At 51.6% G+C, this 13,482-nt stretch overlaps 1 protein-coding gene across 13 annotated transcripts in view; it reads right to left on the bottom strand.

Moving 5' to 3' along the window:
- ZNF532 (zinc finger protein 532) overlaps nt 1-13,482 on the bottom strand; it is a 97,343-nt gene that overhangs the window by 39,239 nt on the left and 44,622 nt on the right. For 12 of the 13 annotated variants that reach the window (XM_045850397.1, XM_045850398.1, XM_045850402.1 and 9 more), the window contains one exon: nt 9,024-11,389. In XM_045850397.1, the coding sequence (XP_045706353.1) occupies nt 9,024-11,372 (2,349 nt within the window). In that variant the 5' untranslated portion in view covers nt 11,373-11,389. Of the gene's footprint in view, nt 1-9,023; nt 11,390-13,004; nt 13,079-13,482 lie in introns of those variants that run through there. The other variant, XM_045850404.1, reaches the window with a different exon arrangement.

Below are 13,482 nucleotides of genomic sequence, written 5' to 3'. Positions count from 1 at the left end.
AAACCAGGATTTGAATGGGACTGTGACTGCGTCCGAGGCCTGTGACGGAGGGCGTGTCAGAGGGGCATGGCGGGGGCGGGGGGGGTCACACGGATTGCACAGACCACAATACACAGGAGAGAGACGATTCGCAAATACACCTGAGGGCCCGCGGTGACCAATGCGTTAGGGTCACAGGTGACCCGCCCTCTCCACGGCTGCTTCTCTCTGAAGCGAGGTGGTTATACCGTGTTTAACAGGGAGAAACAATGACAAAAAGGAGGGTATCTGCAAAGGAGACAAAGTGTATGTGTTCCACACGAAAAACCTTTTTACATGATCTCTCACCAAGATATAGATACTTCACAATACAAATACAATTCACAATGAATTGCTTAAATGTTCTTCCCTAGTAGACATGTTTATGTTTATCATACACATGTAACTATATAAATAGCTGTGAAGGTGTTGATGGGTTTGAAAAGGCTTTGTTTCTAGCAGGTTAACAACAAAGGATCAACATGATTCAATTCAAAATCGGTTTTATAAACTATTCAGTGTTCTTTAGGGCAGAAATCTCTGACTGCAAAGACTGAACCATTTATTTTGAGAGGAACAGGGTGGCCTAAACACTCACATTCCAATGCCAACCTCTCTCCTACCATTTCTTGGAAAGGGAAGTGTTCCCTTCAAGGTGGGCTGTGGGGGCGGGGGTCCCCCAGCCCCTATCGGGCTCTGTGACAGCTGGTGGCCGCCAGGACCCCGGCCCCGGCCCCGGCCCCAGCCACTGCCTGGCTACAGGAATGCACTCACTCCACATCCACCAGCTGAGGCTCCCATCCACCTTCCAGGCAAAAGTTCCAGGAGAAAGTGGGCGCAGACGACGGCACCCACGACGGAAATGAGGGGACTCGGTCACTGGGGAATCGCGCCGCCTGCACACCTGAGGCTCAATGTATACACCTGCAGACGCAGAGATCTGTGGACCACCGCATCGGCTCCTCCACGTCCCTCTGTATCCACCTGCTTCCGCCCCTCGCGTCCACCCCACTCCGAGGGACCGCATGCCATGGGGGTGGCGGGCATCCATTCCTCCTTCATCCCCGGCGGGACAGCCATAGTTTGAAACTCACGTGAGCACAGCTTACCTAGCTGTCTGTTCTTGAATCTTCGTCACTGCACCTGTTTTAGATAACGCTGCCCTCCCCACCCCTGAGAGGGTGGGGACGCAAAGGCACCCCTTAGCTCCTCTGGGGTCCCTGGCATTTGTGGCCAGAACACACTGTCTCTGGATTTGGGGGACATATTTGAGTAGAGGTGCCGGCCAGGGTTTCTGCGGTCTAAAGGAACCTGCCTTTCCTTCCTTTTTTTTTTTAAAGTCAGAGAAACTACAACATATCTTCAAACTCGAACTCTCTACAAGTTGAGGCTATTTACAAAAGGAGAAAACAATTCAACAGGACGGTGCCTGCCTTTTGAATAGAAACAAGCGAAAGTACTTCACTGGTTTCAAGCGTCTCCTGACATTTTATTTGCATCATCTAAAAAATGGACACACGTTTTCAGTACTGAAGTAAGGAACATGAGTCTGGGGCAGACTCATATGCTCAGAGAACTGTTACTTTTCCAAAAAAAAAAAATAGTACTTTTCAAAAGTCAGGAAACAGGAGAAAGCTATAGGAAAAGAGAGCTGAATTGTTATCACGATCCGCACCTGACTATTTCTTTGTATTGCGCCTTCTCTGCCCCACCCTGGCACCCAAAACAGCGCTGCCACTGCCACTTGGGCTGTGGGGAAGGGGGACAGAGGGACAGGGGCACCTTCCGGCCCCGTGAAGGCCTCAGAGATGGCTGAGTAACAAGGGAATCAATCCTGTGTGCTTCAACTCACCGTGGAAAGGTACAAGGGGAAAGGCGACAAAGGGTAACAACATGTGAGTCAAGAGAGCATATATTTATGCTTAAATTTCAGAGACCAACTGCCTGCAACAGCCTGAAACGCCGGATCGTGAGGTCAGAGCACCGCCGGCTCCACAGTCAGCCCCGGGGCATAGAAAACTGTTTCCGCCTCACGAACAGCAGCTTCCCAATCTTCTGTCTCCAGTATAATTACCAAAACTAACAATTAATCAAGTACACTGGTCTGCTTTCTGGCGTACACTTTCATGCGGCCCACAGTAAGCGCGGAGAGAGCACTGCGTTTCAGAACTCAGTTGAGCGGGAATGAGCCAAAGCAAAAACTGCAGCAGAAATCACTCTCTGCACCTCTGCCCCCAAGGCCCACTGCTTGTGGTGGATTTTTCCTTCAGTCATTCTGCAACAGCGAAAATCCCTGATAAGAGCTGACAATTAAGTGAGCCAATTTTCAGAAAACAATATGGTCTATTCAGATGATCATCAGCAGAGAACAGAGTTAAATCAAAGGTTGATGACACTGGGACATCAGCTGGGGTGGGGCAGCCTGGACCGGTGTGGCTCAGCTGGGTTGGTTCAACCCCCAGTCTGGGCGCAAGCCTGGGGTGCAGGTGCGAGAGGCAGCAACAGACTGATGTTTCGCTCTCACGTCAATGCTCTCTCCCTCTCTTTCTCCTTCCCGTCCCTTCAAAAATAAGCAAAGTCCTTAAGAAAATAAAAAACTGGGACAGGCCTCGTCTGACTGAAATGAAAATCAAGCCTTTCAGAGAACAGGACCGACAACACAAGTCATGAGTCTTCAGCTCGTAGTGGTATTTCAGGCGGGCGAGGGACTTGCGGTAGCTCCATGGCTCCCAGAAGCTGCCTGCGCAGGGCACATCCAGAAAGTTCCTGAAACCAAGCTGAAGACGAGGACCCGTTCTGGTGAGTCACCTTCACCTGCGCTCCTGCAGCTGGTCTGGAGTCAGTCCTCGTACAACTCCTCTGATCCCCCAACCGCAGAATGCTGTGTGTCTGTACCGCAGGCCATCGGCATCACCCAGGGGAAGGAATAATGAACCAGCGATAAGACAATCTTGCCCTCAGCCCCGACTGAGCCACTCACTGGGCACCTGTGGCTTCAGGTGTAAAACCAAAGGGCTGACCACAGGACCGACACCGCCCACCCCACCCCCCGACCCTACGGCTGATGGAGCCTGCACACGAGGGAGAGGGACTTTGCCGTTTAAAGGGCCCCAGTGTGCCCTTCCAGTGCGCGCTCGGCTAGATTTGGTCACGCTTTTACAGAGAGGTGAAGCGATGACACTGCAATACGCTGAAGTATCAATTATTGAAACTAAAGTTGTGAGCTCTTAAATACACTGTGGAGAAGAGGAAAGCTTCTCTTGACCCTCCACCCACTCTTTTCCCTCAATGTGCCCCAAAGATTATTCATCAGAGGTCAGAATCCAAACCCCCCAGCCAGGGCAGGTCTACTGGTCGTGCTAGAAGTCCAGTGCCCGGGGGCTCCATTTGTATTGGACCGCTTGGTCCCGTGCAGCTGGGAAGGGAAGTGGCCCCTGTCCACCCCACGGTGTCACCATCCCGCCCTCTCCCTCCGCTGTCTGCTCCGCTGCAGGGTAAGTGGATGCAGGCAGGGCCGTCTAACCCGGACCTAAGTACGCACGGGGCACAGTCCCCTGTCGTGTACCGGAGTGTGGCACAATTCCATGATTCAGGCTAAACCATATATTCCAGCCCAGCTCTTAGCGGAGACCTGCCCCGGAGGTCCTGCTGCCAAGGCCAGGTCTCTCTAATGCAAACACGACTTTCACAGAGACTGTCCACAGAACTCCTGTAGGGGGGCGGAGGAGCGGCTGGCAAGGCAGAGCTCAGCAAATGCCACCGAAGCCTTCCTTTGTCCCATTCCACACCGGCCACGTCTCGGGAGGCTGGCCACGCAGGCGGAGGGGCCCTGGCACGGACAGTCCCAGCCACAGGCGGTGTCACCAGGAGAGACCCCCTGCTGGGTTCAGACACACTCCCTCCGACAACACTCTGAAAAACCCCACCCGCCATGAACGGGAGTCGGAATGGGAACAAGTGGGAAACGAAGGAAGACAGTGGCTGCATTGAACCGAGAAAAGGTGGTTCCCAAGAGAAAAGCCAAGGCCTCCAGGGGCTGGACCCCACCAATGTGAAAGGGGGGAGAAGAGCTGGCTTCGTCCTTTTCCCAGGCGGGGCTGAGAAAAAGGGGACCTGCAGAGCGTCAGCGACTCAGGGAAGAGAGCCAGCCACCCACCCGCCCGCCCGTCCAAGGGGCTCAATGGAATGCCGCCCTCCCAGGACCCCGAGGTCCAGCAACTACTGGGCATCGCATGCAGAGGCCTCAGGAAGAGCCCGACTGTGTCAGAGTCTCTCCTTGAAAACAGCTACTTTCTGACACTTCCACAACAGAGTGGAACTTTCTCTTCCAGGAAAACGGACCAGAAGTCCCTTACCCGACTTCTTCCAGAGAGAGGGGCAAAGGCAATCCCATGAGGACAGATGGCAAACAGTATTAAAGGAAGAGGACACGCACAGGCAGAAATGAACCACATCGATAAACCTCAACCCAAGTCTCACTCCTTATACAAAAACTAAAACCCCAAATGGGTCACAGGCTTAAATGTAAAACAGACAACTACGGCCCTGGCTGGGTAGCTCCATTGGTTAGAGCACTGTCCTGACACACTTTGGTTGCAGGTTCGATCCCCCGTCAGGGCACACATAGGAAGCAACCAATGAATGCATCAATAAGTGGAACAACAAATAAAATTGGTATTTCTCTCTCTCTCTCTCTCACCCCCACTAAAATCAATAAGTAATTTTTTTAAAAAACTACAAAACACAGGAGAAAAATTTCAGGATCTAGAACAAAGTTCTTAAGAGATGAACAAAATTTTGCACAAGCTATGAAAGAAAAAAATTGAAAAACTGAATGCCAGCAAAATTAAAAATTTTTGTACTACCAAAGACCTTTTAAAAAGTAAAACACACACACACACACACATACACACACACATCAAGACTGGGGGGAAAAAGAAGACTGACAACCAACCACACATCCAACAAAGGACTAGCATCTAAAATACATCAAGAATACTTAAAACTCAACAGTGGGGAAAATCTAATCCGAAATGGGCAAAAGACGCGAAGAGACACGTCACCAAAAGGACACAGAGATGGCAAGTAAACACACAGAAAGATGTTCGGAATCACTGGCTCCTGGGGAACTACGAACGACCACCACAAAGCGCTCTCACTACACCCGTCGGAACAGCCGAGACAAAAAAGACCGCCAAAGACCGCCACCAAACGCTGATGAAGACCCAGAGACACCAGACCACTCATACAACTGCTCATCGGACAGAAAATGGGACAACCACCCCGGAAAAGAGGTTTTAAAAAATATAAATATGCATTACCAGACGACCCCGCCACTGCACACCAGGGCATTTATCCCAGGGAAACAAACACCTGCGTTCACACGAAAGCCTGCACACGAATGTTTGCAGCACCTTGACGTGTAACAGCGGCCCCAAGCTGGAAGCGGTGCGGCCATCCATCCGTCAAGGACTGAGCGGCGGAACACCCCGCAGGCACCACCACAGAACGGAATCACTCTTCAGCGAGAAAAAGAACTTGATACATGCAATCACCAGGGCATGAAGACGAGTGAGAAAAGCCAATCCCCAAAGGTTATAAACAAAAGGGAAGGTTCCAGTTACACCGCATTCCCCCAGTGATGAAACTGGAAATGGAGAATAGATTAGGGGCTGCCGTTTCTTCACGAAGGGGCGCGGTGGCTCTAGAAAGTTCTCTGTGGTTATGGAAATACTCTGTATCAACCACATCATTGTCGACATCCTGGTTATACCACTATTCCACGTGTTTCGAGAAGTTACCATTGGGGAAGGTGGATAAAAGGTGCATCTAGGATCTCTCTATATTACTTCTTACAATGAAACAAAAATGATCTCAAAATAAGAGGCTTAATTTTAACAGTGGAATGACTTGAGAAGACCCAGAACATCGGCACAGGACCCCTCAGCACTATCTCGGGCAAGACTTTAAAATCATCAGGGTAACTGCAGGGAGACACTGGGCAGGAGGCGGGGAGTAAGGGCCACCCCTGCAGCCGGTCAGGGAGGGAGTGTGAGCCTCCCTCTGGGCCCCATCAAGTCAGAAGCTGGAAGGCAATGAGCAAGCCTAGCTCAGGCTTGCTAGGGCCCGGAAGGTCACGCACTTGAACCTTCAGGATCACCAGGGGCAGTGGGGCCAGTTCAGGAGTCCGTGAGGATGGTTCTCAAACCGTGGCTGCTGTGCAGGCCTGGGGAGCCCTGCCCCAGGGAACCCTTGGGAAGCCAGGCAAGGAGTGGGAACGGCAGGCCCAGTGGCTTCCCCGGCGCTGGGGCCCCGTTCGAGGAAGGACCGCCGGGCGTGAGCCTCCTCGGGGAGCTGTTCCAAACGAGAGACGCTCCACTCTTCCTCAGTCAACCAGCCCGTTTCCGAGAAGGTCAAGGTCAAGGTGAAGGAGAAGCAGAAGTTGTACATACACGAATGTCGTGCACAACAGGGGAAAGAAGGCACTCGGGAAAGACTGGTGCCTGGGGTGCCACTGGTTCCACTTCCAAATTCAGTAAGGAGACACTGAGTGCTCAAGTGCTGTTTGCAGGAAAGAAAGTTTACATGAGTGGATTTTTTCCCCCCATTGAATTTAAGTTCACAGATTGTGAACTAGCCAACGATCTTGCGGATGGCGAGCTGGAGAAGCTGAGATGAAGAACTTCCTCTCCTCTTCCCACTGTTCTTCCTGTCTCCGGCCCACCTCCCACTGCCATCGGTCCTGATACCAGACCGGGTGACATGGGTGGGCAAGGACCACCCCAGCTCTCACTACCTTGGAGGCTAGTCCAGCAGCAGCCACAGGCTCCCGCCAAGCCCCTGTACTATGGAAGCGTCTGAGGTGGGGCCAATGTAACTCTGCATGCTGGATGAGGGACAGTCCTTCCACGGACAGCTGGCCCGGGCTGGGCTGCTGAGCAAGAGGCCAGGCTACCTGCTGGGGTCTGCACGAGAACCCGCTGGCTGAGTGTGAAAAGAACGGGAAACTGAGGAGGAGGTGTTCTGGGCCAGATCTCAGGGAGAGAAGGGGGGACAGGGGACAGGAAAAGTGTACCATGGGGAGTATTTGTGTTGCCAGCCTGGTGATGCCTGGACACCAGCCCCTGGAGCTCACCAGATTCTCTGATGCTTAGCTGAGACACAGAACAGGGGAAGAATGTCGGTTTCATGCTTATTTGGCCCTAGAGTTACTGTATATTTGGCTGCGACTCAGTGCTTGGTATTCCAGGTGAGACAGGTGAGCTGCACCGTATCCTTGTCCCGGCGCAACGCGGGAGTCAAGGCAAAGGAGCACCACACTCAGGAAGCGATGCTAACCTCCTTCCCTGAAAAAGGGACTCACCCCTGCTTGACCCCAGTTTGCCTACTGAGCCTGAACAGGTAAACAGAGACCCGAAACTAGAGTAGTACGGGGAAGAAGGAAAATTCCCACCTTCCTGCCCATGTCCTTCCTCCTTCCCAGAGAAGGAGGGATCCCACGCAGGGCAGACACCCCTGAGGGCGGCCCGAGACGCCGGACACTGACCAGCACGCAGGAGCTAGGGGCGGGTGGGAGAGCCCACAGAAGCCGGGGCATACACACCACCAGCAGATGGGGGAGCGAGGCAACAGAAGAGACAGACTTAAAGACATGCGTGTTTTTTTCCCTGCTTCCTTTTAAGATGGAAAGAAGTACTGCCCTTTGGCTGAAGTGGGGACGAGCTAAGAGGGCACACCCATCCAGAGCCCAACCACGGTCCCAAGGACACGCTGGAAGGGCGACATAATCGCTGCCTTCTGGAACTTGTTGGCTACTTGAATCTTTCTGAGTATTTCACGATCAAAGCCAACGGAACATTTAACATCCAATTCGGCAGGAATGCTTTCGCTTCCACTTCCGCTACACTGAAAACCCGAGAGAGAAACGTGATGGAGGTACGCTTGATCTCCTGTTCCCCAAAGTCAAAACTCTGCAAAGAACTTAGTCGTTGCCCTTGGACAACTACCATGGGGATGCTGGAGTCAAACAAAAGAAGAATCGGTTTACCGTTCAGTCTTCATGAACGGAAGTTCGAGTCCAAGTACATTAGCCCAAACCAGGGGCCCCTTCCAATTTCTTAAGTTTTCAGGTTGGGATCATAAATCATATGATCTCTCTAAGCTCAAACATGTTTCATTCAACATGTCCAGCTACTTTAGATGATAGAGTATCAGGTATCTGTAAAACACATTTATCTGTTAGCCACAAACTGGCCTCTGTGGAGAGAGGCAATGATGGGGATGAAAAGCTGACTGATGCCCGTGGTGAAATGCATTTCACCAACATCAACCTACACTTTCCTGAACCAGTAACAACAAAAAGGCTGCAAACGAATGCCTTGTTGAATGCAGTATCCTATTTAATGCAGGTAGGTTTCCCACCTGTAGCTGAAATTCACTGTAGTCAAGTGTATCGCTCCATACAGTTCAGGACCAAGCAGGCAAACCATAAAATGGGTACGAGTTATGTACACTTAACTATAAAAAAGAGTAACTGTAAGTAAAAACAGGGATTTTTTAAATACCAAAACTGTCCCTAATAATTAAGGAGCGTCGGTTATGTCCACAGCCCGACTCGAACCCCTACATCAATGGGACAACACTGAACTTGGCTGGATCTCAGACTCCCTACATATATTCCAATGATCCAACACTTAAGAAGTCCGTGACTTACCCTAAGTCTAAGGTGCCATAACTCAACTAGTACACAGAGGTCCTGTCCGTCTAGAAGAATCAGCTACCCCGAAAATTTTTTTTCAAAAGTAAGATTCGCATTTCCATTCTGTTCTTTTCTACGGGAATAATCCTTCCTCCCTCGTGTACGTGCATACACATACAGCCACACACCCCCCTGCACCCCCTTCCGGTTAACTGAGCTCCTACCCGTAAAAAAGCAAGGGCATCGCATAGAGCACTCATGTCTACAGATTCATCACTGAAACACCAAAATGTAAATGATACTCTACTTGTCCACTCGTATCTGCAGCCTGCTGGAAATGCGTGGCCAGCGACGTCTCGTCCTGGAACACTTCGTTGCACTCCAAGCATTTCAGACTATGCCTGCAGAGCTTGGACGGGTCTTCGTCTAGAGGCATAGCTGGAATGATGGGCGTGCTGGACGGAGCCGATATGACGGTCCCAGTTATCCCAGACTGAATCTTGGCGACAGTGTGTGTGCCGGCCCCCACGGAGCTCGGCAGCGCGGAAGATGGAGCAGAAGTATTGCTTGACGGAGAAACGATCATTTGATCTGCTGGGACGGGCTTTAGAATCAGGTGGGAGCACTGCATCACAACCCCCTTCTCCTTATGCCCGCGGGCATGGGAAAGGAGGCTGCACTTGTTGTAAAAAACGAGGTTCTTTGTACAGTGGTTGCACGTTACTTCGATGCGCACGCTGCGTCGGTCGTAGTGTTGGGTCAGGCTCTTTTCGAGAGCAAAGGAGTCGCCACACTCCAAGCACTTGTACCCGCGGGTCGGTAACGTGATGCCTGCGTTAGCAGGGGGGCTGAGGTTGGGGATGTAAACTGGGACGGGGTTGACACTGCTCAGCACCTTGTTGAAAGCTTCCACCACAGAGCTCTGCAGGGAGGACACCACCTGGACTCGAGACACCTTCTTGGGTGGCTGCGAGGCTGCTGCATTGATTATTGCCTGCTTGATTTGCTGCTGAGGTTTGGTGAGCACTTGGCGGAGCTCAGAGGTGGCCTGGGCGCCCTGAGGCAGAAGGTTAAGGTTGGCGAGGTGCACAGTCTTTGGCACGAGTTTGGCATTGGCCAGGCTGGATGCCGGCACCACGACGGTTTGCTGCTGGATGGCGTTGGCAGCTTTAATGATGGCGCTGCTGGCGCTCTGAACAGACGCAGCAGATATGACCGTGGCTTTGACCGTCGTGTTGTTAGCGAGCTTCAGATTGATGACTTGAGAGCCCGCCGTCTTCACGGCGGACACTGGGAGGAAGGCAGTTGCCACAGGCTTAATAGTGACCTGTTTGGGGGTCAGCTCGGCAGGGGCAACTGCGTTGGTGACCATGGCGGACTGCAGAGGGGCTCTGGGGGGAGAGGAAAGGACAGCCGCGGAAGTGGGAGACGACAGGAGTGATGTCACCGATGCCACCACGGGCCCCGTCTGCTCTGAAGGCTTTTTTCCAGAGTCGAGATCGACTTCCGGCAAGACCCTCGTCACTGTTCTCTTTATTTCCCCAGATGACGTTTTGATAGTTTTGATGCGGACTTTGGGAATTGCTGGTGTCGATCCCGCAGGGGACGATGGAGATCCCTTGCTACTGTTTTCACTTGAGATGCTCCTGGGGCTGTCCGGCTGCTTCAGGGACACCTTCTTGGTCCCGTCGATGAGACTCTGGGATTCAGGAGACTTTTCAATGGCTCTAGGACTATCGTTTACTTCTTTTGGTAACGGAGAGGAATCCCCTGCATTGGTCGCTGGTTCTTTGCAGGAGTCGGAAGCAGCCTTTTTAGCACTAAGAGCTGCAATGGCAGCTATACAGGAAGAAAGCTTGGAGGATGGCTTTGACCTTGACGGGGCCATGCCGCCAAGGGAGATGTCGTTCTTCTCGGAGCCCAGTTTCCCGTCATGGACCCTATTTTCAAGCACCTTTTCAGAGTTTTCCTTCAATTTATCCTCCACTTTTCTGACTTTAAAAGGCTCATAAACACTCAGATTTATCGAATTTGTTTCTGTCTCTCTCTTGACGACTTTGTTTTTATCTGCATTGCCCGAAGCAGAGATTCCAGTTTTGCCCAAGTTTTCCCCTCCGAGCGCCTTCCCTTTGTCGTAGTCCTGCTGCTGGGGGACGGACCCCGTCAACACGTTGGACCTGAAACCCGGACGCACGTCCTCCTTGTCAGGGGGGTCGTCCACCTCTATCTTCTCGTCGTCGTCAAACTCTTCAGCACTTGAGATGGGGCTGAACTGGCTGAAAGCCGAGTCCTTTAGAGTCACCTCTGAGGTAGGCATGTCTCCTTTCAAGGACTTCGACCCGTCCTTGCCGTAGCCGTCGAGAGAGGATGCCGCGAGGAAGCCGTTGTGCAAGCCGTTGCCGGTGGGGTTGTGGCCCTCCTTCTCGGCGCCCTCGGAGGCATCGATGTTCCGCACGTTCTTCACGATCACGCTGACGCCCACGTCGGAGGAGGAGGGCGTGTGGGAGTCGTCGTCCCCGTGAGCGCTCTGCTTGACGTGGCTCTCCTGGTCGTCGTGTCCCGACTCGATCGCGGCTTTCGGGTCGACCATATCTGGGATGTCGAACGCCGCCAGGAGGTCATCGAAGTCTGGGGTCTTCATATCCCCCATGGTCATGGACTTGTTCAGGTATCCTGTGCAACAGACAGAAACAACCGCGTCAGCGAGTGGCGCTTTGTAATGGACGAGGTAAGTATCCCTGTTACGATTTGCACTGACACAGGGATGACTACCAAGAGGAGCAAGTCAATCCACTGCACAATCACTGTAACCACGGAATTCTGAAAAAGAAGTGAGCGAACATCCAGAAATATATACGTAAGACCTTGATAACTGTAGCTTCCAAGTCTTTCCTCCAAAGTGCCATATACAGCATGATCTGCGTGGCCCCTCGCTAACGAGAATAATGATGGGCAAAGCTGTTAGTTTAAGAAAGGCGGGTTTTGGTGTAACATTTAGAAACTCTGTTGTTTATGGCTGGATTCATCACCCTGTTTTCACGAAAAGCTACTTCCAAACACATTTTGATCTTGACAGCATTTATTTCCACTGGCAAAATTATCACTATGATAGTCACTAGCAGATTCAGGACATCAGGTTAAGAGAAATATATTAAAAAAAAAAAAACCCACAACAATCATAGCCCTGGCCGGTACGGCTCAGTGGTTGAGTGCAGGCCTGCGAATCAAAGGGTCACAGGTTCCATTCCCAGTCTAGAGCACATGCCCAGGTTGCAGGCCAGGTCCCCAGTAGGGGGCGCATGAGAGGCAACCACACATCAATGTTTCTCTTCCTCCCTTTCCCTCTCTAAAATTAATAAAATATATTTTTAAAAATTATAGGTAACCATTTACCCATAGAAGAAATAAGCATCCCAACCCACCACGGCACAGCCACTGTTAATAAAGTTCCACTTGGGATTTTTTTTTAAAGATTTTATTTATTTATTTTTAGAGAGGGAAGGGAGGGAGAAAGAGAGAGAGAGAGAAACCTCAATGTGTGGTTGCTGGGGGCTGTGGCCTGCAACCCAGGCATGTGCCCTGACTGGGAATCGAACCTGCGATGCTTTGGTTCGCAGCCCGAGCTCAATCCACTGAGCTATGCCAGCCAGGGCGCACTTGGGATTTTTTAAAAAAACTCCCTAAGAAGCTGATTCCATCAGTTTTTATTTAATCCTAATTTTCTCTATTATGTTAGGGGGAGAAATGCCATCCTGGCAGAAGAATGTAAGATCCCTTCCTTGTCCCACCCCAGTCTGGCGGTTTCAGTGGTCAAGGTGACTCAGAGCTGTTTCCTGATCCACCACACATCCAACACAGCTGTGCCAGAGGCTGTGGCGGCGGAGCAAGACCCTGCCACAATCTCGGTGTGCAGCCACTTGGGCCGCAGCACCGCAGAGCCCAGGAGAGGGAAGGCCCTCCCTTTCACCCCTGAGCTAGACATGGATGGAGGACATCCATGCCCACAAAGCCGTGGATGGTAGGACCCTTTTAGAAAAATGGACAGTCACTATGAAAGATGAAGGGTATATAAAGACACGAAATGCCGGGGGCCTGGAAAGGGTGCCCTTGACCCTACCTGCAGGAGATGCGTGGATGGGGGGTGCAGATCAAACTCCCACTGTGCGAGAGAAGTCTGTCTTCCCTAAGCCCCCAAAGCATGCCATCTTACACCCCTGTTAGACCCTGGTATGCGCTGCTACAATGTGTGCGCTCGTCTCCTCTTACCTACTCGCCTGTCAGCACTCACCTTCACACCATCGACGCCGCAGAACTCACAGGCCACAAGTCAGGGGCCAGAAGGCCGGACTTCTAACAGAGGGAAGGGCTAGAGCCAGCACTGAGACCCTAGGGAGCAAGGGAGTCTCTCTGGGTCGGTTCCTTCCTTGCTTACCGCAGGGAGCGAGGCAAGCAGATGGGAAGAAAAGGAAAGAGAAGAGGGAGGACGAAAAACAGGAAAGGAAAGAACAAGAGGCAACAATCCGTGTCAGAAGGGAGGAAGGGAGGGTTAGCGCTGATTTGGGGCAACTTTCAATGGAAAAATTAGCCTAACTGGTTTGCAGACACATATTCTTAACCCCTTTCTTCTTCCCTTTTCCTGTTATGCCTCCTTGAAATCTGCTTCAAATCACTAAAAAGTGGCCTTCCACATTTTGCTGATGGATTTAATCATTTATTTTCTTGTACGATCTGTCAAGGATCACACATTCCTAAGGAAAGTTCCAACA

The sequence above is a fragment of the Phyllostomus hastatus genome, unplaced genomic scaffold (genome assembly GCF_019186645.2).
Source record: "Phyllostomus hastatus isolate PE091 unplaced genomic scaffold, TTU_PhHast_1.1 phas_contig_80, whole genome shotgun sequence".
Taxonomy (NCBI): Eukaryota; Metazoa; Chordata; class Mammalia; order Chiroptera; family Phyllostomidae; genus Phyllostomus; species Phyllostomus hastatus.
Note: the sequence above shows the minus strand (reverse complement) of the source record. Positions and strands in the feature narration are given on the sequence as shown.